The sequence below is a fragment of the Sturnira hondurensis genome, unplaced genomic scaffold (genome assembly GCF_014824575.4).
Source record: "Sturnira hondurensis isolate 20B ecotype Veracruz unplaced genomic scaffold, ASM1482457v3 Scaffold0025484, whole genome shotgun sequence".
Taxonomy (NCBI): domain Eukaryota; kingdom Metazoa; phylum Chordata; class Mammalia; order Chiroptera; family Phyllostomidae; genus Sturnira; species Sturnira hondurensis.
This window is the reverse complement of record NW_028098115.1, coordinates 905,350-930,870: the sequence shown is the minus strand read 5'-3', so window position 1 is coordinate 930,870 and position 25,521 is coordinate 905,350. Positions and strand designations below refer to the sequence as shown.

At 40.1% G+C, this 25,521-nt stretch overlaps 1 protein-coding gene and 2 non-coding genes across 8 annotated transcripts in view; all 3 read left to right on the top strand.

The window, feature by feature from the left end:
* Nucleotides 1-24,834, top strand: part of CHD8 (chromodomain helicase DNA binding protein 8) — a 68,027-nt gene extending 43,193 nt beyond the window's left edge. For 4 of the 6 annotated variants that reach the window (XM_037039836.1, XM_037039841.1, XM_037039837.1 and 1 more), the window contains exons 12-38: nt 487-608; nt 752-995; nt 2,016-2,192; nt 3,339-3,482; nt 3,729-3,984; nt 4,729-4,939; nt 5,181-5,376; nt 5,897-6,064; nt 6,262-6,441; nt 7,230-7,340; nt 7,668-7,864; nt 8,114-8,313; nt 8,394-8,574; nt 8,665-8,754; nt 10,168-10,271; nt 11,806-11,935; nt 12,997-13,072; nt 13,525-13,579; nt 13,762-13,969; nt 16,627-16,835; nt 16,929-17,648; nt 17,862-18,013; nt 18,293-18,598; nt 19,985-20,098; nt 20,292-20,471; nt 20,867-20,983; nt 23,857-24,834. In XM_037039836.1, the coding sequence (XP_036895731.1) occupies nt 487-608; nt 752-995; nt 2,016-2,192; nt 3,339-3,482; nt 3,729-3,984; nt 4,729-4,939; nt 5,181-5,376; nt 5,897-6,064; nt 6,262-6,441; nt 7,230-7,340; nt 7,668-7,864; nt 8,114-8,313; nt 8,394-8,574; nt 8,665-8,754; nt 10,168-10,271; nt 11,806-11,935; nt 12,997-13,072; nt 13,525-13,579; nt 13,762-13,969; nt 16,627-16,835; nt 16,929-17,648; nt 17,862-18,013; nt 18,293-18,598; nt 19,985-20,098; nt 20,292-20,471; nt 20,867-20,983; nt 23,857-24,423 (5,415 nt within the window). In that variant the 3' untranslated portion in view covers nt 24,424-24,834. The remainder of the gene's footprint in view (nt 1-486; nt 609-751; nt 996-2,015; nt 2,193-3,338; nt 3,483-3,728; nt 3,985-4,728; nt 4,940-5,180; nt 5,377-5,896; nt 6,065-6,261; nt 6,442-7,229; nt 7,341-7,667; nt 7,865-8,113; nt 8,314-8,393; nt 8,575-8,664; nt 8,755-10,167; nt 10,272-11,805; nt 11,936-12,996; nt 13,073-13,524; nt 13,580-13,761; nt 13,970-16,626; nt 16,836-16,928; nt 17,649-17,861; nt 18,014-18,292; nt 18,599-19,984; nt 20,099-20,291; nt 20,472-20,866; nt 20,984-23,856) is intronic. The other 2 variants (XM_037039839.1, XM_037039840.1) reach the window with 2 other exon arrangements.
* Nucleotides 12,369-12,478, top strand: LOC118982688 (small nucleolar RNA U6-53/MBII-28). The gene has a single exon (XR_005065578.1). It is a non-coding gene; the product is annotated as a small nucleolar RNA U6-53/MBII-28 (small nucleolar RNA).
* Nucleotides 19,675-19,783, top strand: LOC118982689 (small nucleolar RNA U6-53/MBII-28). Its single transcript, XR_005065579.1, has one exon. It is a non-coding gene; the product is annotated as a small nucleolar RNA U6-53/MBII-28 (small nucleolar RNA).
* Nucleotides 24,835-25,521: the final 687 nt, after the last annotated feature.

Sequence of the window (25,521 nt, the reverse complement as noted above, 5' to 3'; positions counted from 1 at the left end):
AGATAAGAGAGGGAAGCCACTAAATCTGCTTCGTAGGTGGTTCTTCTAAGTTATCTTTTGTGATATTATCAGCCATTTATCATCATTGCCTAGATCTATGTAAAGGCTTTAAAATGATGATATTTTAATTCTATCATCCTTCATTTATTAGCCAAAATCTTCTGTGAAAAGAAAGATGTTTCAGCTACTGTTTGGTTATCCTAAGGTATAGATTGTATGGGAAAGGAGAAAAAATACTTTCTTCTTTTTTTTCCCCCTAGTTTTCAAAATAATGAAGTACTTTCCTAGCATCATCCAAAAGTGACCAGTGGGCTTTTCCTCTTTTTTAAAAAATGCATTATGAACTCATGATTTTGAATATATTTAACATGTTTTAATCCAAGAAATAATGATTTTGAATTGACTTCAACTACTAGAACTACCTTGTAAGTTTGCCTAATTTTGTTAACGTCTCCACCCCATTTATTCAAATTTCCTATTTTTAAGAATCGTCCGCAGGCAAGTGCCTGGAAGAAGTTGGAGCTGTCACATGAGTATAAAAACAGAAACCAGTTACGGGAGTATCAATTGGAAGGGGTCAATTGGCTGCTCTTTAATTGGTATAACAGGTAAAGAAAAAAGTGGGCCTATAGATGGAGGCTTAGTCTGGGGTTATTTTTAGTTTCTCTTTAAATAGGTTTTTTTTTCTTAAATCATACTTTTAAAAAGATAGCTTTTGACATGCTTTTCATTTTTCACGTTGAATTTGCAGGCAGAATTGCATCCTGGCTGATGAGATGGGATTGGGCAAAACTATTCAGTCCATTGCCTTCTTGCAGGAGGTATATAATGTAGGCATTCACGGTCCCTTCCTTGTCATTGCCCCACTGTCCACAATTACTAACTGGGAGCGGGAATTCAATACATGGACAGAGATGAACACTATTGTGTACCATGGCAGTCTGGCCAGCCGGCAGATGATTCAACAATATGAAATGTACTGCAAAGATTCACGGGTGAGTTGTATTTCATAGAAATGGTACAGTTTAGAGATAGCGGGCCAAAGTACCTGGTATTTTAGAGGCTTTAATATAAAAAGAGAATTGTGGCTCTCTTGCATGAGTCATTTTTGTCTAGATTCTGCAGGGCATTTTTTTGACTTAGCTATTTTGATCAAGTGGACATTTTGAATCAGTGGATGTTTTGACTTTATGAATACATACATTTTAAATAGAATTTTACCAGAATTGATACAATTTCATCAAAAAGTACTTTTCAGAATAAAATTTATTTAGCCACTTTAATTCCTTGATCCATACAGTGATGAACTTAAACCATTTCCTTTCCTTTCTTTTCTTTTTTTGAAAGTCTATTAAAATTTTTTATCAAGATCAGTTTCTTTTTTATGTAAATCTGAAAATAAAAATTTTTAATCTTTTTTAACATCAGATTTTACAAATTGTTTTTCTGCCATTAGTTTTCTGTGATTGTTGGTTCTGCTGATCTGAGTTTATTGAAGTTATATTTTGCAGCTTTTCATTTTGAGATGATTAAATTTTTCTGTACACTTTTAGACTGTGATAAGTGCTGTGACATACTGTGTCAGTGATTTTTCACTTTGAGTTTTGCCTTGATGTCTTATCAATGCCTAGCATTTGTGGATTTCACAGTTAAATAACAAAAGATCTAGGGCTGAGGTACAAGAGCTGGACATGCCAGAGTTGAAAGTGTCCAACTTTATTTGTTGAGTCTGTCATTTTTCCAAGAAGCTGAATATGTTGAGGAGTCAGTATATCTTAGATTGAGTATTTTGGCACTGTTTATCGGGAAGATAAACAGCAGCAGAAGAGGGTGGTGGTGCAATTTTTATTTCCTAGTAAACCTTTCTGAATATAGAAAAGGGAATGTATAATTCTGAAGAGCTTCTTTTATTCTTTTCCTTTTTTAATTTTTAGCTCAAGTTTAATAGAAACAGAAGAGCTTCTTATTTGGGTACGTTTTAGGCCTTTTTTGACTTTACTACCTTCATGCCTTAGGGGCGCCTCATCCCAGGTGCATACAAGTTTGATGCCCTGATCACCACTTTTGAAATGATATTGTCAGACTGTCCTGAACTTCGTGAGATTGAATGGCGCTGTGTTATCATTGATGAGGCCCATCGACTAAAGAATCGTAACTGCAAGCTGCTCGATAGTCTCAAGCACATGGACCTGGTGAGTTCCTCAAACTGGCTTTTGGGTAGAAATGCCTGGAATGAAAATAAGCCTAATTTTCTGTGAAATTACTATACCCCTAATTCAGCAGAAAATAGAAAGGAATGAGAAATTGATATTGGGTGCTGTGGGAATGGTAGCCTGAAAGTCATGAAAATTTTAGGATTGGAAGGCAACTGTAGGTTAGTGGTTCTCAAGCAGGTGGAGAGGTGGGATACTGTTTTAGTTACTAAAACAACTATGTTTTTCATGATACTGTAGCTCAGCAACCTGGGCTGGGCTCAACTAGGTCATCATTTTGGTAGTCATGTCTGGAGTCAGTAATGCAGCTGCAGCTAGCAGTTGGTACTGGTTGTTGGCTGGAGCGCCTGGGTCATTTTCCACACGGCCTATTATCATCCAGTTGGTCAGGCTTTACTGCTTTAAATGGTGGAGTCAGGGCAGTGTTCCAAGAGGGCAAAGGCAGAAGCTGCAGTGCCTTTGAGGTGTAGGCTCTGAAACTTACGCAGTATCACTCTGCTACACAGAGCAAGTTACAAGGCAAGCCCAGATTCGAGGGGTGAACCTTGATAGGAGGGGCTACAAGAATTAATGGCGTATTTAGCCCTGGCTGGTGGAGCTCAGTGGATTGAGCGTGGGCCTGCGAACCAGATGATTGTGGTTCGATTCCCAGTCAGGGCACATGCCTGGGTTGCAGGCCAGTTCCCAGAAGGGGACGCATGAGAGGCAACCATACATTGATATTTCTCTCCCTCTCTCCTTCTCTTCCTCTCTAAAGATAAGTAAATAAAATATTTGAAAAGAATTAATGGCGTATTTAATCCAGCACAGGTACTGTCCCTAGAGGGGGACATTAGTATATCTGTGGGGAGTTGAGTGTGGAGAGGCATATGTAGTTGAAAAAACACATAGTCTCATATTCTGAATATGTCTTTGTTTATAATTTATAATATTCAAGTTAATTCAATGTGTTAAATAACATCAAAGGTTTTCTTGAATGTTTTATGTTTATTGAAAGAACAAGCAAGCTAAAGAAAAGTTAAGACAATAATCTGGTCCATTCCCATAATTTTATGGGTAAAGAAAACCCGAAAAGTCCTTTGTGATTTTTGAGTCTTCTCGGTCTTCTGTTTTCTCCATTTCTAGGAACACAAAGTGCTGCTCACAGGAACACCATTGCAAAATACTGTGGAGGAGCTGTTCAGTTTGCTTCATTTCTTGGAACCATCACAGTTTCCCTCAGAATCAGAGTTCCTCAAGGACTTTGGGGATCTCAAGACAGAGGAACAGGTAGGAAAACCTGTATCTGATGAGGTGCTAACCCCAGACAAAAAAGGTAAAGTTTGTACAAGATGGGTGTCTATTGCCATAGGCATCAAGGGCTTTTGTGATCTTATAACCTGTGCCTACATCATTTGTGGCATTGTCCAAAAATCTGTATTTTTCAGACAGTGGAAAACTTGTGTTTCTCAGTGTTTACACGTAATGTTAGAATGTTTGTCCTCATGTTATTGAATTCTTTTCTTCCTGTTTTAGGTTCAGAAGCTACAGGCCATTCTCAAGCCAATGATGCTGAGAAGACTGAAAGAGGATGTTGAAAAAAACCTGGCACCCAAACAGGAAACTATTATTGAAGTAGAACTGACCAACATCCAGAAGAAATACTACCGGGCTATTTTGGAGAAGAATTTCTCCTTTCTTTCCAAAGGGGCAGGTCATACTAATATGCCTAATCTACTCAATACAATGATGGAGTTGCGTAAATGCTGCAACCACCCATATCTCATCAATGGTGAGGAAATTTCTGTAAAATACCTGCCATTTCTGTATTAGCTTTTTACTTTCTAAATTATATTTCCCAGGAACAGTGGATACGTTGATGGATTCAGCCTAATTTGGGAGTGGAGGGAAGTTTTCCTTTTGAAACAACTCTTATGTGAAACATTTTTCTCTAGTTCTTTCTACCCTCTTGATCCTGCATAATCTCCGAAATTAAATAGGATTTGCTGTTTGGAATTTCATGAATAACCACTCAAGTCATTTTTTTCTCTGGATAAATGTCCTTACTGATATTTCTGTTTTGCTGTTTTTGTTTTGGATGCCAGTGGGGTAGTAATAGTGGCTTGCATGTCTTCATCCACACATGTACATATTTTTAAATTAATTAATTAATTATTTTTAGAGAGGGGATGGGAAGGAGAACGAGTGGGAGAGAAACATCAATGTGTGGTTGCCTCTCATGTGTCCCCTACTGGGGATCTGGCCTGCTTCCCAGGCCCACGCTCAATCCACAGAGCTACACCAGCCAGGGCTTACATATTTTTTTACCCTATTAATAATTTTAATCCTTACTTATTTGAAATATTTTGTATAACACAGTTGAAGATGACTTAGGATTTTTTGGGTGCTGAATTCTGTGTGTGTGGTATGTTGTATCAAGTCAGATTTCTCTTTGCTTCTTTATCCTGGTTAAATAACATATAGTCTTAGTATGTTTTTCTGGATCTCACCATCAAGTTTGATTTTTCTTTGACAGGTGCAGAAGAAAAAATCCTAACAGAATTTCGAGAAGCTTGCCATATTATACCTCATGACTTCCACTTGCAGGCCATGGTTCGTTCAGCTGGCAAATTGGTTCTTATTGACAAGTTACTTCCAAAACTTAAAGCTGGTGGCCATAAGGTTCTGATCTTCTCTCAGATGGTACGCTGCCTAGATATCCTAGAGGATTATCTAATCCAGAGGAGGTAAGCAAAGAGTCGTCCCTTGCTTTCTGTTTACTATATCCACACAAGGCTGAAAAAAGTAGGAACATTTAATTTTGATCAGTACTGGGATAAGAGAAGTATTTAAGACTCTCATTGTCAACTTTCTGTTAATGTTTTGGTCAGATAAAGATAGGGAGGTACTGGTATTGATTCTACTCTGCTCTTATGCTCTATGTTTCATCTCAGTCGGTTAAAATGTTTTCCTGTGACTCCCATACAGGTACTTATATGAGCGTATTGATGGGCGAGTTAGAGGTAACCTTCGACAGGCAGCTATTGACCGCTTCAGCAAGCCTGACTCAGACCGCTTTGTCTTCTTGCTATGCACCCGGGCTGGTGGACTTGGCATTAATCTCACAGCTGCTGATACCTGCATCATCTTTGACTCAGACTGGAATCCACAAAATGACCTGCAGGTAAAGGGAATCATTGTCTTAGGGACTACCTAACTTGGGAGGTTTTTTAACAGGATCAGGATCTCTTTGAAAGACTTGTCCCTCAGAGAGTATGGAATTGTTTACTTAGTTAAAGGGGGCAGTCTAGAGTCAGCAAGGAGGTCAGCAAGCTTTCTTGCAAAGACTTGTTACTAAATGTTTTAGGCTTTGTGGAACATATACTGTCTGTTGTAACTATTCACCTCTGCTCTTAAAGCACAAAAGCAGCCATAGACAATATGTAAATGAATATAAATGAATCAGTAGGGCTATGTTCCACTAAAACTTTATTTACAGAAATGGGTGGTCAAGCAGACCATAGTTTGCTAACCCCCATTTACGTGATGGGGTAAATTTTATCTTTAAATTGACTTTTGCTTTTGCGTTGATATCATGGAAACTTTATAGATGTGAAATTGGTATTTTGAGATTTCTCCTCTCCCTCCTTGTCACCCTTATTTTATGTTATTTTTGCCCTTTCCTTCCATTGTTTTATAACTAGGCCCAGGCACGTTGTCATCGAATTGGGCAGAGCAAAGCTGTGAAAGTTTACCGTCTCATTACTCGGAATTCTTATGAGAGAGAGATGTTTGATAAGGCTAGCCTCAAGCTGGGATTGGATAAAGCTGTGCTTCAGTCCATGAGTGGTCGGGACGGCAACATTACTGGAGTGAGTCCTCTTAGTCTGTTGCTAATGTTTATAGCAGGTCCTAGAGATAGATGGAGTCAAAAACTCTTTTTGTACTAGAATCTGACCACCTTATTTTGAGTCTCAATTTTTACCTCTTAAAATATAAGAAACTAAAATGTGATATGGTTAGAATATATTATTTTGTAGTCTTTTCATCTTGCTACTGGATTTTGTAGATCCAGCAATTCTCAAAGAAGGAAATTGAAGATCTCTTACGAAAAGGAGCTTACGCAGCCATAATGGAGGAAGATGATGAGGGCTCCAAATTTTGTGAAGAAGACATTGACCAGATCTTGTTAAGACGAACCACAACCATCACCATTGAGTCTGAAGGAAAAGGTTCTACTTTTGCCAAGGTGTGTTCTCTCTGTGTGCCTGTCAGAGGCTAGAGAAGCAGGGATAGACACAGGGATCTCTAGAACATTTATATATATACATAAACTTTTTAAAAACTTTTATTAGCATTTATTTTATGCTGAACTTAGCCCTGAGCGAAAAGTTTTTGTTTCTTCAGTTTCTTCTGGAATATCTTTTTCTTCTGTACAACCTCCTCTTCTGGTTTAGGAACAGTCCACTCTTCTTCAGTAAGGATCCTCATAATATGACAGGGAGAGCTTGTGTGTGGGTTAGTCCACCCATGAGCTCTCTTTAAGTTCTGCGCTGCTGTTCACCTGCATGTGCTAATGACCAGATAATCTGTATCTAGACCCTTAAGTTCAACATTACTCTGCATTTTTAAGCATGTGCAGCAAAAATTCAGCAACTCTTTTTGGGCCACCAACCCTGTGTCTGGCCCCTCTGTTTGGCCTGGGCACGCCTACCAACCCCACCATTGTAACAAAGGCATGGCAGACATTGCTTCTGTAAAGTGACATCTACCAGATACTTGGTGGCTTTTCAGATATGCATATCCTTAGCAGTTTGATGAGTGGTCTTAAAGTGAATGTGAAGATTTGAACCTCTGGATTTGCATGATTTTGTGGGGTTTTCTGGGTTGAGGGAACCATTTTCAGAGGTCACCACTGGCTGCTTTTCGGAAGGGCTAAATAGTTTTTTTGTTTGTTTGTTTTTAAGTAATTACTGTTTTCCCTCACTCAAAACAGTGGTATTGTTAACTTTACTCTGTTCCTTTGTTTCTCACTAGGCAAGCTTTGTTGCTTCTGAAAATAGGACAGATATTTCTCTGGATGACCCCAACTTTTGGCAAAAGTGGGCCAAAAAGGCTGACCTCGATATGGACCTCCTCAATAGCAAGGTGAGCTTCCTTTTTCTAGAGAGAGGAAATAGTGCAAAAGGCACAGTACTCTCAGGAATCTTTATAGCTGCTCTGATTCTTAGAGGCTGACCTTGATTTATGATGGTGTGTTATATGTAAGGGCCATTGTGAAAACTTTACCTAGTAGGCCCCAGAAAACTGCTTAGATAGTTTGCTTCCTGAGTTCTTATATTATTTTGTATGGTCTAAAAATATATATCTTTGAGTACCTACAGATATTACATCCAAGGCTATTTCAATCTATGATTATCTTAATGCCTTTCCCATGATCATATTATAGAGTTACTTCTTCTGTTCTTTGCATAGAATAACTTGGTGATTGACACACCTAGAGTACGAAAACAGACTCGCCACTTCAGCACTCTGAAAGATGACGACTTGGTAGAATTCTCTGATTTGGAAAGTGAAGACGACGAGAGACCACGCTCTCGCCGGCATGACCGTCATCATACCTATGGGCGAACTGATTGCTTTCGAGTGGAAAAGCACCTACTTGTGTATGGGTAAGAACCCACCTTGCCATCAGAGGTCGTGCATCTTCATCCTGTCAGATACTTTGTTTGCCTTTCAAATTGGAGATTTCAAAGGGGGGGATAATGGGAAAAACTTTACTCCATTGTTTTGTTACCATGTTTTCTCAAGATCTTTTTGTCTTCCACCTTTTGGGAGATGTGATTTTGGGTGACTGGGGAGTGTCACTGAGTTAGAGTCTCATGGAATATATTAATACAATTTCCTTTCTGTTTTTCTAGTTGGGGACGATGGCGAGATATCTTGTCTCATGGACGCTTCAAGCGACGTATGACTGAACGAGATGTGGAGACAATTTGCCGAGCCATCCTCGTGTACTGTCTTCTGCACTATCGTGGGGACGAAAATATCAAAGGCTTCATTTGGGACTTGATTAGCCCTGCTGAAAATGGCAAGACAAAAGAATTGCAGAATCATTCAGGTAATTATCAACTCTTTACTTTTCATCTTTCTGTAGGTTATCTAATCATTTTCAGGTCCAAAGGGTTTTCTCAATCCAAGTCTTCAATGTCTCCCCTTCCCCAGGTCTATCTATCCCTGTGCCCCGTGGACGCAAGGGGAAAAAAGTAAAGTCACAAAGCACTTTTGATATTCATAAGGCAGATTGGATCCGGAAATATAACCCTGATACTCTGTTCCAAGATGAAAGTTATAAGAAGCACTTGAAACATCAGTGTAATAAGTAAGGATAGAATTTAGCAAAGACTAAATCATTTTTCACCTCAAATTTTCTACACCCTTATTGAGCCAGCTCTTCCTTTCTCCTTTATAGGGTGCTATTACGGGTTCGAATGCTATATTATCTGAGGCAGGAGGTGATTGGAGACCAAGCAGAGAAGGTGTTAGGGGGTGCCATTGCAAGGTAAAGTTCTGGTGTATTTTTCTTCATGCCATGCCTTATTGAAGAAAAGATTACTTTGCTTATATTCGTCTACTGTTGGGTTGGCCAAAAAGTCTGTTACGTTTTTTCTATAAAATAAAAGACACATTTTTCATTTTCACCAATAATTTTATTGATTTGGATATTTTGAGTATACCAGCTATCTTGCTATTGGCTTCTGGTGGGTAGAGGCCAGGGGTGCCGCTAACCATCTTCTAATGCAAAGACAGCTTCACAGCAAAGCATTATTTGGCCAGATGTTGATACTACCAAGAAAGTTTGCAAACCACTTTTGACAAGTTCAAGCAGTCACAGCACCTTCTCCATGCACTGCACAAATCCATTTTCATTTCAGTTACATTTTTACCTCTCGAAGTAATAAAGCATAATACGCCAAAAATGTTGTACATTTTCTTCCATCTTTAATATTAAAAAGGCGGAAAAATTTACTAATTTTGGTAAGTTTTTTTTTTAACTATGCTGATATGACAGCTGTCAAAATACAGTCTAACAAAATTGTTTCAAATGAAGCTAAAGACAACTAAGCACTAGTAGAGCCACCTTATAGGAAAAATGTAATGGACTTTTTGGCCAACCCAATGTCTTGGGATTACCTGGTAATTAAAATTTATATACTAGGTTTTTAATTCTGTACCTGATACCAGTAGAAGGAAATAGGTAACTGCTTGAGCATTTAAATTAACAATAAAAGATGGTGCTTGCAGTAATCTCTCCAAGGATTTTCATTTTCCTATATTGGTGTGCTCACTCCTACCCTGTTACACCTTTTTTCCCTCAAAGGAAAAATGTTTAATTAAAAATTCAGGATTCAGCCCTGGCTGGTGTAGCTCAGTGGATTGAACCACAGGCCTGCGAACCAGAGGATCACGGTTCGATTCCCAGTCAAGGCACATGCCTGGGTTGCAGGCCAGTTCCTAGCAGGGGACACACGAGAGGCAACCATACATTGATATTTCTCTCCCTCTCTTCTTCCCTTCCCCTCTAAAGATAAATAAATAAAATCTTTTTAAAAATTCAGGATTTACATTATGATTAATGATAAGTGAAATATCCTTCTCTTGATAGTTAGAGTTCAACTTTTGCATAATTTTTATGTAACTAATTCTGCTATCTTGTTTTCTAGGCTTTTTAATTACTCCTTTCATCCTTTTTCTTGCCTATGGTAACATTAATAGATTCCCTCCCTCACAAGTTAGGATTATTATCATTAATATTTTTAATACACCCTTTAACTTTACCAGCATCTAGGTAATATCTATAATTTTCCTTCTCCCAGGTATACTGTTAGTTGTCTGTCTTCTTGGATAGAAATGTGGCATTTTATTTTTCAGTTTCCTTTTTGATTTTTTTGGTGTTACCCTCTTATACCTTTAGTGAGATTGACATATGGTTCCCAGTAGTGGATCAGCTGGAGGTTCCAACAACGTGGTGGGACAGTGAGGCTGACAAGTCCCTGCTCATTGGTGTGTTTAAGCACGGTAGGTTCCTTCTCAGAGTGTTTCTTTCCTGTTGTATGTAGATTTATGTCCACAGATAGAACATTTAGAAAAATGCTCATGACCAGTAATTGAGTTTTGTGATTGATCTTCAATAGAGTTAAATTTTAATGGGAATCTAGTTCTTAAATATCCAAAGCAGAGCAATTCATCTCTATAAAGAGGTGTTCAAGAAAGACCAGATGGATAGTTAAGTCCGCATGTAGGGAGTCTTCCATCTGTTCTCTAATAAAGTGTTACCAATCTATATATTGTGGCCTCTAGGTTAAGGCTCCACAAATCAGGGGAGGTAGTAATGTGCTGACTGTCATTAACTATGCTTAATTTATATGATTTTCCTGTGGCTTGCTGAAGGTGTTAGTTATACTTGTATAACATCTCATTTGTTTACATGTTTAGCAGTCACTCTGATGTAGGTACAAACAATAGTTTGCGTGAAATAAAAATAGAATATAAAAATGGAGAATACTCCCTGTTCATTCTTACCTAATAAATCCCAGTCATTAAAAGCAGTGAATGCTAAATTCCAGCACAATTATTTAGTGAATTGAAATATCATTTCTTTTTTTAAAATAATTTTCTGCCCTAGCTGCTGTGGTTCACTTGGTTGGAGTGTCTTCTAATAACCAGAAAGTTGTGATTTTTTTTTTTTTAAATTTTAATTTTTATTTAATTCTTTTTCAAGTACAGTTTTCTGTCNTGTGGGAGAAGGCACAGTGTTTCCACCTATGCCTCCATCTTGGCGGAAGTCCAGAAAGTTGTGATTTTGATTGAAGCTGACCTGGAGGTCAGCTAGGCTGACCTAGGCTGCGGCTTCAATCCCTGGTCTGTGCATGTACAGGAGGCAATCAGTCAATGGCTTCTCTCTCTCACATAAATATTTCTCTCTCTCCCTTCCTCTCCAAAAGCAACTAAAGTGCTGTTGGGTGAGGATTTTAAAAAAAGATAGTTTTCTGTTTACTTCTGTAAAGTAAAAGTAATGGCACTGATCCACGTGTTCTTGAAAAATATAATGGGATAAGAAAAAGCATTAGCATTTGTGGTCGTAGATTTACTTATCAGACACAGAGGTTCAGAAGAATACAAACATCCTGAAGTATGTTCATTCATTTACCATTAATCAAAAGTTCACTGTCTGCAGTACAAGTTTTTTATCCTTTGTTTGACAGTACATGACTATTCCTTAAATTGTTTTTTTTTTAGTTTCCCATCTGTGTAGTAAGAATAGTAGAAAGACTACCAGTTAAATGCTTATATATTTCTATTACCATTTTACACAAACATTAAATTCCTATCTTCAATAATTGGTATTAAAGCACTTTATAACTCTAAATTCAAATAGAAAAGTTAAATATAATAATATAACCCAACAACTGTCCAAGTTAACACTTAAACTATATTTTGCATTGCTAGCTAAGTAGCCCATACGCTCTTACTTATTCCAGCAGCATACAAAATAAGCATAAAGGCAAAACGAATCCATAATTTTCTTCAGTTTATGGCCCTTTTTTTCTAGGCTATGAAAAATATAACACCATGAGAGCAGACCCAGCTTTATGCTTCCTGGAAAAGGCTGGCCGACCAGATGACAAAGCTATCGCAGCAGAACATCGTGTGCTGGATAATTTCTCTGACATAGTAGAAGGGTGAGCATTGGTGTTTAGTTCTTTTAAAGTCCTGAGTCTGTCCTATAAAGGCTATTGGGTGCTTGTGCTAAGAGATCACACTAGCCTTGACTGGACCCATTGGTATTCTTAATGGTGGTTATACTTATGAGTGATAAACTCTTAATAAAGAGTGAGACCAGCAGAAAGGACTCCATAAACTGGCCTAAAACCATACATTGCCATAAGATGAAACTAAGGTGAAAATTAATGTTAATCATAAATGGCTTATTTGTTGTTCTATCCATTTTTCTTTGGATAGAAAAGCAGTGCTTTTCTGTACAGCCGCAGTAGTTGAGAGGATGGCTGGTTTTCTTTTGTGACTCTTATGTGGTAGAGATTCAGGAAATTTGAGCTCTGGTTCATCATCTGTCAAGGATGGTTGACCCATAAAGCATTACTCTGCCTCTACATGCCTCAGTGATGAGTTGCCATGCTAATACTGAGCCACCAGGTAGGGCAGTCTTGCCCTGGTTTGGGTGCCAGTGAGTTGAACAAAACTTCTCATATGGAGACCTGAGGGGCATGTGAAGGACTTGGCTTAAAACCCACACACCTTCATGATTGAGAGGTTTCTCTTTGATGATCACAAACTCAGTTTGCTTAGTGAAGGACCTGCAAAGGAAAGTGGGCCATTTATTCATTGCAAATCATTTATTGTGTCACCCTTCTGCTCAGTAGGCAAAGTAATAAAAATAAGTGTGGGCCATTCAAGTGAAATAATAAAAATAAATAGTTGGGAAGGAGGTGGGAAATGGGTTAAGTAATAAAAAGGGCTATGAAAAGACAGCAGGTGTGTTGGTCAGTGTTTCGTTTTCAGTTAAAGCAATTTAGAGTCCGCTTCAGTTTTCCCTGTTCTTTGTTCTGTTGATGCTATACCTAACTTACTCAGAGCTTAGGATCTGGCCTGCCATTCCTTCCAGCACAAAAAGAAAAAACTGTTCGATGCTAGAGTGTGTATTTGGCTAACTCTTCATCCTACGTTTCTCTTAGTGAAAGAAGATATATTGCTAACATTTGCTAATGCCTCTGGATAATTTCAGGGTTGACTTTGATAAGGATTGTGAAGATCCTGAATATAAACCACTCCAGGGTCCCCCAAAGGACCAAGATGATGAGGTGAGGATTGTCATTTAAGTCTATTTTCTCTGTGACTGAATAGTTAAACATTCTCCCATTCCTTAAACACTGAAGTATGTTGATTAATTTATAATACAAAATGTAATTGTCATTTGAGAATATAAAGTATTAATGGAAAGGATTATAATGCCAGCTGGGGGAGATCAGGGATGACTTTGTGGAAGAGGTGGGACCCAAGCTGGTCATTGGAAAATGTTTTTTAAATAAATTCCTTAGTCTTGTTTTCTTTAAGCCATTAGTAAGGATTGATTTTTCAGGATCTTCTTTCTTATTCTATGACTTGGTTGCTTCCAATTTTTTGTGAGGGTTCCTCAGATTTTTCTTGATCCCTTGGTGCCATAGAAGGACACACATGAGAGAGTGATTTCAGAGTACCAACTTCCCCCCCTTTCCCTCCCCCTCCATCCTGTGGGGTGGATCTCCTTCTCTAGGGTGATCCCTTGATGATGATGGATGAGGAGATCTCAGTGATTGATGGAGATGAAGGTAAACTTCTAGGTGAACTAGTACAATTTATGTGGGGTGGTGGGTTTGGGGTATTATTGACTAAATTCTGTCCTATCCTGGGATTTGCAAGAGCTTTGCCTTTGGGTGGGTTGAAATATGAGCATTATCTCTACTACTTTTCCTATACTTTCTTTCTGTTCATTTAATTTTGGTTCCCACAGCCCAGGTAACCCAACAGCCAGGCCATCTATTCTGGCCTCCAGGCTCTGCTCTGACAGCTAGGCTTCGGCGCCTAGTTACAGCCTATCAGCGCAGCTACAAGAGAGAACAGATGAAGATAGAGGCGGCAGAACGTGGGGACCGGAGAAGGAGGCGTTGTGAGGCAGCATTCAAGCTGAAAGAAATTGCACGGCGGGAAAAACAGCAACGGTAAAATATGACTGGGGATTTGGGCTGAACTGTAAGCTTGTCTGCAACTGTAGGCTCTATATTGAAAACTATCTTAGGAAGAAATTATTTGGAATTCACTACAGAGGGACCATCTTCTTTGCCCATAATTGTTACACCTCTGTGACAAAACCCTCACTTTCTGCATAATCATAACTCCCAGGAAGATCTCTTGTATAGTCATTCTCATTATTTACTCACATCATTTTTCCCCTTAGCTTGCTTATTCTTCCATGTTACGGAATACATCCTACTACATCTTCTGCTATATCCTGGGCCTCTGCTTTCACTTTTTGTGTATTCAGATGCCATATTTTGCTGTGTATAATGCACATTTTTTGCGGGAAAAATAGGATGTGCATTATACATGGGTGGTACCCGAAATACTTTGTATCTGTTCTTATTTTGTAATTGTTCCATAAAATTTCTTGTACCATAATATATTCAAAAATAAATGCTAAACTTCCTTTATAATACAAAAAACAGGTATCTAAGTATAAATAATTGAATTTAAAAATTAAAAAGAAAGATATTTTTTCCTGAAAGTTTGGACCAAAAATGTGGGTGTGCATTATACACAGCAAAATACTTTATTTTTTAATATATATTTTATTGATTATGCCATTACAGTTGTCTTATTCCCTCCCTTCATTGTCCTCCACCCTGCACACCCCTCCCCCACCATTCCCCCCCTTTACTTTGTGTTCATGTGTCACAAGTTCTTTAGATTCTACACTTCTCATACTAATCCTGCCCTCCCCCCTGTCTATTTTCTGCCTACCTCTATGCTACTTATTCTCTGTACCTTCTCCCCCCTTCTCCTCCTCCCACTCCCCTGTTGCTAACCCTCCGTGTGATCTCCATTTCTATGTTTCTGCTCCCAATCTCGCTGTCCTCTTAGTTTGCTTTTGTTTTGGGTCTGGTTGTTAATAACTGTGAGTTTGCTATCCTTTCACTGTTCATGTTTTTTTATCTTCTTTTTCTTAGATAAGTCCCTTTAACATTTCATATAATAAGGGCTTGGTGTGATGATGAACTCCTTGAATTTGATCTTATCTGAGAAGCACTTTATCTGCCCTTGCATTCTAAATGAAAGCTTTGCAGGATAGAGCAATCTTGGCTGTAGGTCTTTGGATTTCATGACTTGGAATACTTCTTTCCAACCCCTTCTTGCCTGTAAGGTCTCTTTTGAGAAATCCACTGACAGTCTGATGGGAACCCCTTTGTAGGTGACTGTCCCCTTATCTCTTGCTGCTTCTAGAATTCCCTCCATCATTTTAATCTTGACTAATGTAATTATGATGTGCCTTGGTGTGTTCCTTCTTGGGTCCAACTTCTTTGGGACTCTCTGAGCTTCCTGGATTTCCTGGAAGTCTATTGCCTTTGCTAGATTGGGGAAGTTCTCCTTTATTATTTGTTCAAGTAAGTTTTCCACTTGCTCTTCCTCTTCCCCTTCTGGTATCCCTATAATTCTGATGTTAGAATGTTTAAAGATGTCCTGGAGGTTCCTAAGCCTTTCCTCATTTTTTTTGAGTTCTTGTTTCTTCATTCTTTTCTGTTTGGTCATTTTTTTCTTCCTTCTGGTCCACTCCCTTGATTTGAGTCCCAGTTTCCTTTCCATCACTATTGGTTTCCTGTGCATTTCCCTTCATTTCAATTAGTTTAGCCTTCATTTGTTCCTTTAATTTGTGACTAAAATCAAGCAGTTCTGTGAGCATCCTGATCACCAGTGTTTTGAACTGTGCATGTGAAAGGTTGGCTACCTCTTGGTCGCTTAGAATTATTGGCTCCAGGGGTTTGAGCTGTTCTTGAGCCATAATGTTTTGATCTGTTCCCACCTGTTCGGTATGAGGGGCAGATCCTTAGGTGTTCACCAGGGTGGGGTGACCCAGTCACTGGGCTGTAATGCTCTATGTGGGGTCAGAGAGGGGCAATGGCATTTGTTCCACTCTCTCTCAGATTTCGCTCCCTTCTGCTGCTTCCCACAAGCAAACCAGGCCCCCCTGGTGCCGGCTCCTGAGTGTGTGGGCCTGTGCACCCTCCAGGACCTTGTGGGTCTCTCCAATAAACTCTCTGTGATTCTGGAATCCTCTCCCAGCACCTTGACCCCGAAAGTCTTTCCAATTGGTGCTTTCAGGCTCTGATTCCCATCCCTAGGGCCCTAGCCCGAGCAGTCTGTCTCACTGCTCACTCCTTCGCTTGGTTTATCTGCACGCAAATGTGTGACTGCTGTCAGCCAGCCGTCTTGTGCCCTCAGTGGGTACGCCTGTTCCCACCCTATGCCTGGGATCCACCAACCACAGCCTAGGCTCCTGGGTTGGTCCAGCTGATCTTTCCTGCCGGACCCTGCTCTGCCGGTGACTCCACTCTGCCGCTGACTCCGCCCCTCTTACCAGTCTGGCTGAATGGTTCGTTGTTGGATGTCCGTACAGTTCGATTTTCTGTGTTTTGGCTGCATTTTTGTTACTAAAACTTTGTTTTCTTTAAACTTGGTTGTTTGAGGAAGCACAGTGTTTCCACCTACACCTCCATCTGGGCCAGAAGTCGCCACAGCAAAAATACTTCAAATTGCACTAAGAAGTAACCAGTTTCCATGTGTTCTTCTAATCACTGTTGTCTGATTCCTCTTCCCTTTGTAGATGGACAAGGCGTGAACAGACTGATTTCTATCGAGTAGTGTCTACCTTTGGTGTGGAGTATGACCCTGACACCATGCAGTTCCATTGGGATCGCTTCCGCACTTTTGCTCGACTGGATAAAAAGACAGATGAAAGCCTTACCAAGTATTTCCATGGCTTTGTGGCCATGTGCCGCCAAGTGTGCCGCCTTCCCCCAGCAGCTGGAGATGGTGAGTGAGATTGAAGATTTGGGGATGAGTGGGGATGGATGGTGACAGAACCAGCTCTTGGTTCACTTCTCCTTCCACTGCTATCTCTTACAGAGCCTCCGGACCCTAATCTGTTTATTGAGCCCATCACTGAGGAGAGGGCTTCACGGACTCTCTACCGTATTGAATTGCTTCGGCGTCTACGGGAACAAGTTTTATGCCACCCCCTTTTAGAAGACCGGTTGGCATTATGTCAGCCTCCAGGTCCTGAATTGCCGAAGTGGTGGGAGCCTGTTCGACATGATGGGGAGCTTCTAAGAGGGGCAGCCCGCCATGGGGTGAGCCAAACAGACTGCAACATCATGCAGGACCCAGACTTCTCTTTTCTGGCTGCCCGAATGAATTACATGCAGAACCATCAGGCAGGAGCACCAGCTCCCTCCCTGTCACGCTGTTCTACGCCACTGCTACACCAGCAGTATACTTCATGCACTGCCTCACCACTGCCCCTGCGCCCAGAAGCTCCTGTTGAAAGGCCACCCGAGGAGACGGCTGCACAGGACCCCGGTCTGGACAGTCTAACTTTAAAGCTAGAGCATGAAGTGGTGGCCAGGAGCCGAGCAACCCCTCAAGTCTATGAGATGCGAGTAGCCCCCTCTGATACTACCCCTCTGGTTTCCCGGAGTGTCCCACCAGTCAAACTGGAGGATGAGGATGATTCAGACTCTGAGCTAGACTTGAGTAAGCTGTCACCATCATCCTCTTCTTCCTCATCTTCATCCAGCTCCAGCTCCAGCACTGATGAGAGTGAGGATGAGAAGGAAGAAAAGCTAAGTGAGTGCATGTGACAGTCTGTTGGGAGTTCTTCCCTATTATTCCTCTCTGCACTTTTTCCCTTCTTTTCTACATACATCCTCTGAGGGAGATTAGGATTTTGATTTGATAGAATATTGGAATTCTTTGGGTATTTATTTAAAGCCTATATAATACCATTTCTATATAACTCTGTTTTTTCGTGTTTACTCACATATTCTGTGTGATCTCTAGCTGCTGACCGGTCCCACTCAAAGCTCTATGATGAAGAGAGTCTCCTGTCCCTCACTATGTCCCAAGATGGATTCCCAAATGAAGATGGAGAACAAATGACCCCTGAGCTTCTGCTGCTACAAGAAAGACAAAGAGCTTCTGAGTGGCCCAAGGTAACAGCCTCATTCCTTGAAATGTAGAGTTTAGAAATACAGTGTAACGCAAGGGAACAAGAAACAGCTGTCTCTAGTTTTCTCTGGTTGTGTTTTAGTGCTAAAAGTTTTTTTACGAAACTCTTTCCAGTTGATTTAGGAATATGATACTGTTAACCTCCCTCTTTCTGCCTTATGGTTGTACCCATCCTGATAATGATGGCATTATTGTTTGTCACAGGATCACGTAGCTAGTACTTGGGCCCTAAAACTGGTATTGATTTCTTTTTCCCCACTCAGGATCGTGTCCTGATAAACCGCATTGACCTCGTCTGCCAGGCTGTACTCTCAGGGAAGTGGCCTTCTAGCCGCCGGAGCCAAGAAATGATAACAGGAGGAATTTTGGAGCCAGGCAACCACTTGCTAGATAGTCCCTTATTGACTCCAGGAGAATATGGCGACTCTCCAGTCCCCACACCACGAAGTAGCAGTGCAGCTTCCATGGCAGAGGAGGAAGTGTCTGCAGTCACCACCACAGCCGCAGCTCAGTTCACCAAACTGCGCCGAGGCATGGATGAGAAGGAGTTTACAGTTCAGATCAAAGATGTAAGCTTAGTATTTAGGTATTGGGAAGTGGGAAAGGAGGCTCCAGTTCTTGCTAACTAGTTTCACTAAAGTCATTTGGTTACCTAACTTTAAAAATGAGAGGAGAAAAAAAAAATTAGAGCTCACAAAGATCCGTGTAGGAATAGTCATTGCAGTAAAGAAAGGGATCTTCTGGTTTGTATCTCCTAGTCCTGAGGACTAGATTAAAAGAAACTGTACTTTTTAAAGAAGTTTAATTGACAGTGGCTTCAATTGAGTGGCTTGTTTCTAGATCCTAGATCCTAGAAACCTCGTTTTTAAAAATTTAAATTGTGGGAAAGCTAATAAAATGACACTTAAATATTATGGGCCTACTAAGTTAAAAAAGACTCATTTGTACTGAAATTAAGTGTTACTCTGTAGATGGAAATTTTGTATTTTTCCTGATCCTCTTCCATTAATGAACTCTACTAGCTGATTATTAAGTATGCAACAAGAAAAATTTCTTAAATTATTGGGTTGGTCAAAAAGTCTGTTACATTTTTTCTGTATAATGGTTCTAGTAGGGCTTATGTGTCTTTAACTTCATTTGAAATAATTTTGTTAGATTATATTGTGACAGCTGTCATACCAGCATACATTTTTTTAAAAAACATTATCATTGGTGAATTTTTGTGTAGCCAGTTTAATATTGAAGATGAAAGAAAATGTGCAACATTTTTGGTGTGTTATGCTTTATTAGTTCAAGAAAGGTAAAAATGCAACTGAAATGCAAAAAAAAGGATTTGTGCAGTATATGGAGAAGGTGCTATGACTAATCAGAATTGTCAAAAGTGATTTGCAAAGTTTCATGCTACTATTGACATTTTGGCCAAATAACGCTTTGCTGTGGGGCTTTCTTATGCATTAGAAGATGTTCAGCAGCACCCCTAGCCACTACCCACTAGAAGCCAATAGCAGGATATGGCTGGCATACTTAAAAAAATCTAAATCAATAAAGTTACTGGTGAAAGTGAAAAATGTGTCTTTTTACAGAAAAAAAATGTATCAGACTTTTGGTCAACCCAGTAGTATATGACAGGAATAACAGGATTTTGCCCCTGTAATGAGTTTCCATTGCTAGTACTGAAATACCAGGTAGGGGGTTTCACCCTGCATCGATGTCGTTGAGATACATTCTGCTTCTCTTAAAGCCACCTAATGGGCACTAGGTCAAGAAATGAAACATTTCTAAAGAAAAAGTATATATCTTTTGTTATATCTCTAATTTCTACCCTTTAGTGCCCTCTCACCATCATTGAGCCAGAAGATGACTTACCCCAGGTCCCCCAAAGCTTAATCTTTACTTTAAAAACATGTGCTGTGTGGTGCCATATGATGTCTTATGTGGGTGGGCTGTCTTCCTAGGAGGAAGGATTGAAACTAACATTCCAGAAGCACAAATTGATGGCTAATGGAGTAATGGGAGATGGACATCCTCTGTTTCATAAGAAGAAGGGGAACAGAAAGAAGCTAGTTGAGGTGAGTGGCAGAGAAAGTCTTTAATGTAATGAGTAGATAAGAGCTTTTTATTCTCAGTAATTGATGACGGCAGTTGGGATTGAGGGTCTAGAAGATGTTATAGCTACTTTATGGCTACCATTGGCTCTGCTCCCCCTCCCTTCCTGCCCCAAAAAAGAGTATCTGCTTATGGGGGTGGATTCTGGGTTTGCAGCTGGAGGAGGAATGCATGGAAGAGCCTAATCACCTTGATGTGGACCTGGAGACTCGGATCCCTGTCATCAATAAGGTGGATGGTACTTTGCTGGTGGGTGAGGATGCTCCTCGCCGGGCTGAACTGGAGATGTGGTTACAGGGTCATCCAGAGTTTGCTGTCGATCCCCGATTTCTAGCGGTGAGTGGCAGTTCCATCCAGCAAAATTTAAAAGTCATTCCCTTAATTTTTAAGCTGCGTGAGAGGGAGGAAGCATGCCATATTATGTCATTGTTTCTACATCTGCAAAATGGTAGTAGTAGTACCTGCCAGTCATCCTACCTCACAGAATTGTGAGGATCAAAATAAAATGTTAAAGTAGTTGTTAAACTGCTAGGCAAATATTTACTACTAAACTATTATACAACCACCTAAAATTTTGGAGAGATACGCTTAATGGCAGTTTTTTACTAGGACTAATGTTTTGTTTACCAATGAAATAAGCGCTTATTATTAAACTAGACACAAATACCTTAGTAATTATTCCACAGAATATTTTTATTCCTCTAGGGTAATTGATACTTTTTCTATTGCAGTACATGGAGGATCGTAGAAAACAAAAGTGGCAGAGATGTAAAAAAAATAACAAGGTAGAATTGAACTGTTTGGGAATGGAACCAGTACAGACCGCCAACTCTAGGAATGGAAAAAAGGTGAGTGAGACCTGAGGTATTACTGCTCTGTTCCCACACTAGATGTAATCAAAGAAATTATTTAATGCTATTTACCTTTTTCCAATGTATGTTTGAGAAAATGTGTCATCAGTTCACAAACAAATAAGCCAGAGTACTTTTATTGGTATATTTTTGTTTTATAGCATCATCATCTCCAGAAGGGGATTAAATTCTGAAAATTAATTTTAGCATCTTAAACGTTAAAATGCAAGAATTTGTAAAATGTGTTAGAACATTCAAGGCCTTACCTACTCTACTATTTACTGAGGGTTTTTTGGCAAATTCTTTTTTTTTTTTTTTAAGATTTTATTTATTTATTTATTTTTAGAGGGGCAGGAGAGAGGGAGAGAAACATCAATAATGTATGGTTGCCTTTTGTGCATCCCCTGCTGGTAGTTAGCCTGCAAGGAACCAGTTTGCAACCCAGGCATGTGCCCTGACTGGGAATCGAACCGCGATCGTCCGGTTCGCAGGCCCACGCTCAATCCACTGAGCTATGCCAGCCAGGGCTTCAAATTCTTTAATCTCAGTTTACACATCCTGAAAAGTGAGGGGTTTGGAGCAGATAATATCTAAAAGTCTTCTTGTGTTTTTAAATATTTTATTTATTTATTTTTAGAGAAAGGGCAAGGGAGGGAGGAAGAGAGGGAGAGAAACATCGATGTGTTAGAGATACATCCATCAGTTAGTTGCCTCTTACACGCCCCATGCCCCCAGAGACCCAGACTGCAACCCAGGCATGTGCCCCTACTGGGAAACAAACCAGCAACCTCTTGGTTCACAGGCTGGTACCCAATCTACTGAGCCACACCATCCAGAGCTAAAAGTTCTATGATTGTCTATTTTAGAAGTGATTTGGAGGCCTACTATGGAAAACAGTCATGGCATTTCACAACATATGAGGTTGAGAATCACTGATAATACACCAGTAATGGAAAAATGCAGGAAATCATGTTTTATAGTTTATCATAACAATTTTGTTGGTCAGTAAGTTATTTTATTATTTTCAGGTATACCTATGTTTTATCATGGTTATAGATAATCTGGTAGATTAAGTATTCATAATCCCTTCCACCAAAATACAGTGCAGAAAGTTTCTTAGTTATGTGTGCCTCACTTCAAGCAATAGTTGTATTTTTGAAACATATAAATCATGGTTTGGTTTGGTAAGCAATCATTTATAACGGATTAGCACTTTTGTATACTCGTTTTACCTAATCATTCCTCATTTGATCTTTTATATCCATCTTTTTACATGATTTCTCTTTTAACAAAATTGATTTCCAAATGAACAATAACTATCTTTTGTACTTAACAAATTCTGGGAATATTATTTTGCACATAATAGTATTTATTTGTGATGTGAATCTATGAGGTTTATTTTATATTAGTGAAAGTGGTTTCATGTAAATTTTGTTACCATAGAAAAATGTTTTAATTTTCCCTCTTAGCTTCTATGGGACCAAATGGGTAGTAAGCAGAATGGTTGATAAGGGAAGCTGAAGACTAGAAGGCTAGTACCTTCTCTGTCTTGAATTTATCATTCTAGAGCAGCCTGTAAAAAAGGCTTTTCCTCCTTTAATCCTAAAACTAATATTACCTGTTTTTACCTCAAGAACTTTTGCTGCCACTTTATAGTCAGTTGATAACTCTAAGAAAGGGTCATAGGAAATCACAGAAAATTATGACTAGTACAGAATTCATAATGCAGAATTGATATTGTATCTAGCACTACATACTTTATTACTGAGATCTACAGGAGTTTAGGTGCTATTATAATATTTTAAAAGTCTTTACAAATAGTTTCGAGGTGTTTGGTTTTTGCAAGATACAAAGGTATATTCTCATGTTAGGTGTTAGGCTTAGACTGGACAATGTCCAGAAACACAGGAGCCAGTTGTCTGAGTTTAATACAATGCCAGTTTACTCAGCATTATATACTTATGTCTAGCAACGCAGAGGCACTAACAGTAATAATTTCTAGCAACAGTGAACTTAACCAAAATTTAGTCAGAACATCCAAAAGAAGCAATTTAAAATTGAGCAGATATGTAAGGTTTTTTATTTTTTTTAAGATTTTTTATTTGTTTATCTTTAGAGGGGAAGGGAAGGAGAGAGGGAGAGAAATATCAATGTATGGTTGCGTCTTGTGCGTCCCCTGCTGAGAACTGGCCTGCAACCCAGGCATGTGCCCTGACTGGGAATCAAACCATGATTCTTTGGTTCGCAGGCCCGCACTCAATCCACTGAGCTACGCCAGCCAGCACCCAGATATGTAAGGTTTTTATCATTGTGAAAACTTAATTCTGTTAAATTGGGTAAGGAGCTAGCCCCAATCTTTTTGGTGTTCAGACATCCAAAAGTGTAATCTGACCTTTCTTCAGTTTACCCACTATGACTCGATAATGAAGGACAGTATTGTGAATATCAATATAGTTGTGAGGCACTTTCACATGGTAAGATCATGTGAACAACCTGCTGTCAGTAAAGTTTACTGTGCAAGTACCAATTCATTCTGTGTCTTACTTAGGCACCTCATTAACAAAGGTAAGCATTTGTGAAGTGCTTGGCTAGAATAAAAGTATAATGTAGTCATGGAAAAAGCAAAACTCTGGCTCATACAAGTATCAGTATCAATTCCTTGATCTTAGCATCAGAATTCTCCAACCAGCTACGTCCAGCATCTCCTCCCCATTACCATTAAGCCTCCTGTGACTATCCTCATATCTTGTCCCTCCTAAAGATAGCTTCAATGAAAAAGCTTTTGCAAGCTAGGACTCTGTTTATCTAGGACTCTGTTTGTTTCATTTTTTCCTTTCTTTTTATTGTCTTTTTCTGTTCCTTCCTCCCAGGGTCACCCTGCTGAAAATGTGTTCAACCGGGTTTTGCCAGGGCCTATTGCACCAGACAACAGTAAGAAGCGAGCCCGCAGGATGCGACCAGACCTTTCGAAGATGATGGCCCTGATGCAGGGTGGAGGCACTGGGTCCCTATCTCTGCATAATAGCTTCCAGCACAGCAATAGTGGCCTGCAGTCTGTGTCATCTCTGGGTCATAGCAGTGCCACTTCTGCATCTTTGCCTTTTATGCCATTTATGATGGGTGGTGCAACATCATCCCCTCATGTAGACTCCAGCACCATGCTTCATCACCACCACCACCACCACCCCCACCCCCATCATCACCATCACCATCTAGGCCTGAGAGCCACTGGTTACCCTTCTTCACCAGCCACTACCACCTCTGGTACTGCCTTGAGGTTGCCACAACTGCAACCTGAGGAGGACGAGGACGATGAGGATGAAGATGATGATGATGATTTATCTCAGGGCTATGATAGCTCAGAAAGGGACTTCTCACTCATTGATGATCCTATGATGCCAGCCAACTCAGACTCCAGCGAAGATGCGGATGACTGAAGCCTCAGCTTGGTCCCCATTGCTTGGGTGGCTGCTGTATTTTCATTTACTCTGGCCCTTGGACTATGGAAAAGTGGGAGGGGCAGGGGAGATGTGGGGAGACCCAGGACTCCCACTCCAGGAGGTGAAAAAGAAATCTTGTACCTGACTGCTTCCAAATTTGAGTGGATTGGGTGGGCAGGGGAACTCCTAAAATAATACATGACCACTTCCTCATTTCTGGGGAAGGAAAGGAGACTAGAGCAACTGAGGCGCTCACCCCTCCCTAGACACCTCCATTAACCACAGACTATGTAGCGCTGGCCCTTGCCTCTGGCAGAGCCTGTTCCTGGCCGAACTGTGGATACAGTGGGAGGGTCAGGAACTGTTACTTTCCTTCCCTTGGCATTAATAAATTTAAGTTAATCCTTTTCCACTCTTCCCTGTTCTACATTTGCTCAAATCCAATATAAATATTAATTTTAAAAGTTGCTGTTCAAGATGGGTAATTTCAACACCACTTAACTGAAGTTCGGTACTGTTCATGCAAAGTTAACTTGGATAGGGCAGAGAAGTCATTTGCACACCTTTAAGTGCAGGGTGTCCAGTTTGCTAAAGGCAAGGGATTTAAGCTAAACAGGCAAAATGCGCCATTCAAACAGGTTCTTAGAAGAGAAGGAAGAATGTCGGCAAGAACCACGAACATTGTTTCGGATTAACTGAAGTATCCATGCATTACTGGTGTTACTTTATGAACTATGGCAAGGGCACTGACGACGATGTCATGACTTGGCCCCGGGTGCGGGTTGACTGAATCATTTTAAGCCATTTGTTTCTTACGACCCTTCCCTTAACATTCCAGCGATCAGATGAAGTCTGGACATTTTATCTACCTTTCCAAGGCGAAGTCCTTCCCCCACTGCTTGGGTGGTAGGTTTGTCAGGAGATGGGTTCCCTCTCCCTGGTCTGAACACACTGCGCAGAGCCCCTGACTTAGAGTTCTGACATGGAGGGTTCTTTCGGTTCTTTTGCTTAACCATTTCTACGAGGGAAATGAGCCCACTTACGTTGTAGTCTTCCCACTTCCATCCTACGCCAGATCCCGCTCTTTGGGCTTCC